General features: G+C 32.4%; 1 protein-coding gene across 1 annotated transcript in view; it reads left to right on the top strand.

Moving 5' to 3' along the window:
* The first annotated feature begins 6,443 nt into the window (after positions 1-6,443).
* LOC108685448 (geminin) overlaps positions 6,444-7,054 on the top strand; it is a 3,237-nt gene continuing 2,626 nt past the window's right edge. The window contains exons 1-2 of the mRNA XM_018190232.1: positions 6,444-6,521; positions 6,653-6,692. Of these exons, the coding sequence (XP_018045721.1) occupies positions 6,654-6,692 (39 nt within the window). The 5' untranslated portion in view covers positions 6,444-6,521; position 6,653. The remainder of the gene's footprint in view (positions 6,522-6,652; positions 6,693-7,054) is intronic.

The raw sequence follows: 7,054 nt of genomic DNA, 5'->3' as shown, positions 1-7,054 counted from the left end.
TCTTATGTTTAGATCCTCACTTGGTAGGAAAAGAATAAAGACGCGTCACATGCAACCATAGTCTTATAACCGCGCACATCTAAATGGCAACTCCACCTCCTCTGCTCTACGAAAAAAAAAAAAAAAAATCAATATCAATATATAATGTACAGGATATAATAATGCTTATATTTAAATAATAATATAATTTTTGAATATAGAAATGAAGAATAAAATTCCTTGTATGAAAAATAATTTTAAAAATTTAATAAATTAGGACAATTCGGAATTGACACTGTAAGTGGTGCGCTACATAATAATTAACAGACCTTAGCGTCTAAAAATGTATATTAGTAAGTTATATAATTAAACCGACTAACTTCTAGTCTTCTTCAGCGTGGAAAATTGATGAATTAAATTTTGTTGTACGATCTGTACACATAGGAACTTTTAATTCATCTTTAATTTAAACATATATATTATCCAGGCTTGCCGCTGAGTCACTATTCTCATTTTACTCATTTTTGAAGAAGGCTCACTTTTGCTCACTTTTTCAGCAAAAATGTCACTATTCTTACTTTTTTCGATAAAATTGTATTATTTCTGTGTTTGCTATAATTTCTGTCTAATAAGTTATATATTTTTTTAAATTTTTGCTGCGTGTTTTTATTTTTTTTTGTTGTGAATAGATTTAAATAATTTGAATCTCCTGCCATATAATCTCCGGGATTTTTTTATTTCATTATTGATTATTTAAGAACGGTTTTATTTAAGCATTTCATTATAATTTACAATTATTCCAATCTACATAAATAAAATCAATTTATTGAGCGCTAGTCATGAAAAGTGTTGTCATGTTGCCATATGTACTTGTGCCATGTAAGTATGTAATAATAACTTTATCAATATGAAAAACTTATTAGAAAATGTGATACAAATGCGTAAAACTTATTGCAATATTATATTATATACCAAATAATATTAGTTAAAGAAAGAGTTCTGTGGAATTTTGTTAGCTCAGATTATATACAGAATATATTTGTTGCGAAATTTTCGATTATCTGACGTGAAAGCTTAAAATTTTTTTTAAAAGTTTGTTTTTAAACAATGTTTCTATGACTTTTTGTTAGCAAGATTACACGCAGATTAAATAAAAGAGCATTCTGCATTTGATTGCTCATAACTCCGTTAAAAATCATCGTAATTAATAAAACAAATTCTTAAAGCTGAAACCTTATTTTATCAAATAATATTAATAATTTTTTAAATGTAAAATATAGAAATTTGAATTATAAAAATGTGATATTAATATTATTTTTTTTTATTATTGATCATTGTGCAATGATTATAGGGACAGTAAAATACCATATTTTTAAGTTTCAAATTTATATATTCTATCTTTTTAAATTAGCAACTATTAGTTATACTACTCAATAGAGTAACGTTCCAGTTTTAAGAATCTGTTTTTTTTAATTGCGGTACGATGATTTTTAGTTAGGAGTTATGAACAATCAAAATCAGAATGCTCTTTTTTGCTTAACTCGCAAATAACTCGAGAATAAAAAATCGTAGAAATATTTAAAAAAAAAAACGATTTATAAGGAAAACCCTAAACTTTCACAATATAGATAGTCGAAAATTTTCGCAAATTTTTTTTTACCCACAAAGTAAAAAGAAAAATTTTCCTTTTTTTTCAGCTCGTAATTTTCTGTATATATAAAAATTAGAAAACTCACATAAATTAAAAAAATATAGTCAAAAAATATATCATTCAAAAGTACAGATTTCAAGCTTTAAAATCATTTTTTTTAATTTAAATTTTATTTGTTTTTAACAAAGATATTATATATATAATTTTGAGCTAACAAAATACCGCAGAACTTTTCCTTCAACTCAATATTAAGAGAAAATTATACTATAAAGATTTAAATGTGTTCTAATTTTATTGGTTTTATGCAAGATTTAAATAAACTTATAGAATCTTAAACTAGATATATTAAATAATGATGTATTTGATTTGAAAATAATAACTTTGTTCCCAGATACTTGTTTCATTCCTAAGTTGTTTCAATTTCTGAATTTACATGTTATTGTTAGTAGAATTTTGTTGTCTTCTCTACCGAATGTTCTTTCCGTTTTTAAAATTCAAAAGTGCCTTTAAATTTAATAGAATATAATATATTAAATAATGAAAATATTATCGTCATAGGATAATATATTCAAAATAATAAAGTGCTAATCCTTAGATACCATTCTATATAATTTTTTAGTCAAACATAAAACTACTTGTTGCTCAGCGTTTAAAAAATTTCACTTTTCTCTTATTATTTCGAATAAAAAACTCACTACTCTCACTTTCTTGTCACTACTTTCACTTTTCAACAATTGCAAATGTAGTTGACATTTATTTTCCCAGTTGGCGCTAGCATACGGGGAAGTTTCGTGGATCAATAGTTCATCCAGGACTGGCGTTTTGAACGCAGGGGGTCGATTCCATATCTTCAAACAAGGTGAAAATAACAAAAGTGCAACTTTATTAGACGTTGAGCAATGAAATTATTAGTATTCTAGTAAATTCGCTCACTTTTTGTAATTTTTATCTCGTTTCAAAATACAGAATCAATCCCCTGCAGAAAAGTGAATGTTGCTATGTAGTTGACATTTACTTTCTCAGTTGGCGCTAGCATACGGGGGAGTTTTGTGGATCAATAGTTCATTCAGGGCTGCATTCGGATTTCTATCTGGGTGCTCCCCTGGTGAAAATCCGAGTTGCTCACTTTTGTGATTTTCACCTTGTTTGGAAATACAGAATTGACCTCCTACGTTCGAATTCCCACTCGAGTGTTATGCTAATCTTGTTTAACGTTCGGTAAACAACAAGGATGATATGATATTCGGGGAGCATCCAAATAAGAATCCGAACGCAGCCCTAGATGAACTATTGATCCACAAAACTTCGCCCCCCCCATATGCTAGCGCCAACTGGGAAAGTAAATGTCAACTACATAGCAACATTCACTTTTCTGCAGGTGATCGATTTTGTATCTTGAAAAGAGGTGAAAATTACAAAAGTGAGCAACTTTATTAGATGTTGAGCAATGAAATTATTAGTATTCTAGTAAATTCGCTCATTTTTGTAATTTTCACCTCGTTTCAAGATACAGAATCAATCCCCTAGAAAAGTGAAGTGAGTTGCTATGTAGTTGACATTTACTTTCCCAGTTGGCGCTAGCATATGAGGGAGTTTCGTGGATCAATAGTTCATTCAGGGCTGCGTTCGGATTTCTATCTGAGTGCTCCCCGAATGTCATATCATCCTTGTTGTTTACCGAATGTTAAACACGGATGACGTAACACTCGGGAATCCGAACGCAGGAGGTCAATACTGTATCTTCAAACAAGGTGAAAATTACAAAAATGAGCAACTCGGATTCCCGGGTGTTATATCATCCGTGTTTAACATTCGGGGAGTACTCAGATAGAAATCCGAACGCAGCCCTGAATGAACTATTGATCCACGAAACTCCCTCGTATGCTAACGCCAACTGGGAAAGTAAATGTCAACTACATAGCAACATTCACTTTTCTGCAGAGGGTCGATTCTGTATCTCTAAACAAGGTGAAATTTACAAAAAGTAAGCAACTTTACAGAACACAACTTACTAGATGTTGAGCAATGAAATTATTAGTATTCTAGTAAATTCGCTCACTTTTGAAATTTTCATCTCATTTCAAGATCACCAGCAGATCACAGCAGAAAAGTGAATGTTGCTATGTAATTGACATTTACTTTCCCAGTTGGCGCTAGCATACGGAGAAATTATAGCTCCTGCACACAGAACGCGGCAACGCTTGCCGCATAACGGAAGTTGGCGCGATATTTGCTGAATTCATACTGGATTCGACGTGCGTCGTACGATGCTCTGCAATCAGTCAAAAAACAGGATTTTGCTTTGTATCATTGCTTGATTTGTTTTGTATCTAGTTTCCGAAGGTTTAAACCGATAATCAGAATGTAAGAACCAACCAACTACAGTCGAGCATTTGTCGTTCGATTGTAACAGGGGAATACTGTAGTTGGTTGATTCTTACATTCTGATCCGTTTAAACCTTCGATGGAAACTGGGCTATCGATTCGAAATAAAAAGGTGCAGCCACAATAGAAGGAATACAGAATTAGGAATAAAGAATAAAGATTTCACTCTATCAGAAATCGGATACACCGAAACACACGGTTTCTGATAAATTGGTATCGTTATTCCTTACTTCTAATTCCTTATTCCTTCTATTAACACCAAAATTCTGATTGATTGCAGAATGTCGTACAACGCATATCGGATTCAGTATGAATTTAGCAAATCATCATCTCGCTTGCTCGGAAGTAGTAGATATATAATTTCCATCGCGCGACAAAAGCAATCCAACTTTTGCGCGGAAATAGTATCATTTTTAGAAATTTTGCACGATGAAGTCATAGTATAAGCAGAGAGAAACCTGAGAGAGGATATGACGATCCAAAACTTGTAATCGCAAAATGCTGCAAAATGTCTCTTGAATAGTTGATTACAGCAAGTAATTTTATGAAGTAACGTGATGAAGCTATATATAACATGATTATATGAATCAAATATCAATTTATCATCTCCTTGAAAAAGCCTTGAAAAATGGACGAGGTACCCTAAGAAAAGTGGATGTGTCCTAAGAAAAGTGGATGTTGCTATGTAGTTTACATTCACTTTATTAGAGGACAGTAGTATGCGGTAGCATTTTGCGGTTACAGATTTTGGACCGTTATGTCCTTTCTCAAGTTTCTCTCTGGTATAAGGAAGGATAGTAGGGACAAGCAGCATCAGCACCTTTCATCTTTTTCAGACGAATTTTCAGAGTTTGCCATGTTTTTGGTGACCAAATACCGTATCAATAGTATCAAGAACCACCGCTTACTCAACAAAAAAAGGAGATAAAAAAAATTTTAAGTTTTCAGAATCTTCCATCAAATCAATGATCAGTCAGATACATCCACAGTTGCTTCATAAAATTACTTGCTGTAAATCAACTATTCAAAAGACATGATAGTGTCTCGTCATTAAGCAAGTGTTATATCACGATTGCAGTAACGGAGAAAACTGCAGGTTCTCTGCTTTGATAGGGATTGGTGCCACCAAGAATATACGCTAAATATACGCGACTGAATGGAAAATTGGATCTTGCCCTTACTATATATCTTTAGGCCCCGGGTTCACACCTTGACGGAAAAACGGAAAGCGGAAAAGCGGAAGCCAATCAGAAACTTGCGGAAAGACAGAAGTAGACAAGCGAAATGTATCGTCTATTAGTACTGCGAATTCCTATATTTATTTGCGCATTATTAACGGCCAAGTGTTCGTCAAAGTGTGAACGCAGCTGTAAATGTCAGACTGACTTAAGAATATAAAATTATTGATTATTTAATGCGATAATTTCCGCTGTGTGGCAAGCGTTGCTACGTTTTGTGCAGGAGCTAAAACTCTGTTTTTTGTAGCCAAAAGCGGTATTCTGTAATTGTCTGTACGCTTACTGACAATCAGTGTCGTTGCGCTTTTTCACCATATAATATATCTGCGTAACAACAATTGTTTGCAGGCATTGTAAAGACAGTAAGGCCTAGGCTGTGGTCAAAATCTCTAAATGCTTTGAAGCGTTTGATGGACCAAAATAGAAGAATCAGTCGGGAAATGTTGTCGTATATCATGCTATAAGAAATTAACCAATCATGATCAATTGTTTCTTTTTATGCGACATGAAAAGACATCCGACGCCGACAATACATACGTATTGAAGAACAGGTCTTACAGAATAGAGATTCTGATCAATTCTGTATCTTGAAATAAGGTAAACATTATAAAAGTGAACGAATTTACTAGAATACTGATTATTTCATTGGTCAACACCTAGTGAATTTGCTCGCTTTTGTAATTTTCATCTTGTTTGAAAATACAGAATCGACTCCCTGATTCTGATTAGAGAGTCTCTATATAGGAAGGATAATCGGAATCGGATTTCTATTCTGTGGAATACAGTACAGATACAAACCACATCTACTTTCAGTGATTTTATCCATTCTCTAATCAGTTCGTGTTAGAAAATGTATGTAGTCACTATAGTTCCCAAACTAAAAATGGATGTTCCCAAACTAACAATGGATTTCGACAATAACAGGAAAAAAACCGGCATGTTCTCTCTAGCCATGAGCTTTATTAGAGAGTCTCAGAAAGAGAGAGAGAGAGAGAGAGAGAGAGAGAGAGAGAGAGAGAGTTACAAACTGCTTCTCCTTTGATTGGACGCAGCATTGAAACTCTATTACCAGTTTGCCTCTCTCCTTCTGACTTGGTTCTCTAGATTTTATATATCTAAGACTTTAGTCCAACTGCAGTTCCCGCCACAGCTGGTCTAAATCGGTTTATGTGAGCTGCGAAAACTGCCTGTATTATTTCGAACTGCCTAGCCAGATTGGTCTAGAGCATTTATATGTTTCAAGATTCGTATGATTAAAGATCAAAAAGGTAACTGAAACTTTATTCAAATGAAAAACGCCACGCTGTATTATTTGTGAATAAAATAACCGTTTTTATACGCCGATCAAGTATTATCTTCTCTTCAAATCTTGAATTATTATTACTTTTGTGACTTGTAGGATGAAACCGGTTACTGATACTGAAACGGTTACTTCTGAGGTTAGTGTATTTATTTCTCTTTTTGCACGAAACTCTCAAGGAAAATGATGTTTCAATGTGTGATTTCATATTATAAACTTTTATTTGAACGAAAAGAATATATATATAATATTATTTTTACAATATATTTATACTCTTGAGTATAATATTCCAAATATGCAAAACCGGAAGGTCATTTCAACTGTTCAATCATATTTATGATAGATACATATCAAAAAGAAATTTTAAGTGAAAAATTATATGTAAATTTATGACTAAATATGTTGCATGCACTAAATTTCAATTTGTTTCAAATTATTGAATTTTGTTAGTGTTAATTACAAAAATAGTTGTTCAACATTCATATTACAATTGATTATTAT

This window comes from Atta colombica, unplaced genomic scaffold (assembly GCF_001594045.1).
Source record: "Atta colombica isolate Treedump-2 unplaced genomic scaffold, Acol1.0 scaffold153, whole genome shotgun sequence".
In the NCBI taxonomy this organism is placed as follows: domain Eukaryota; kingdom Metazoa; phylum Arthropoda; class Insecta; order Hymenoptera; family Formicidae; genus Atta; species Atta colombica.
This window is presented reverse-complemented; position numbering and strand designations above follow the sequence as displayed.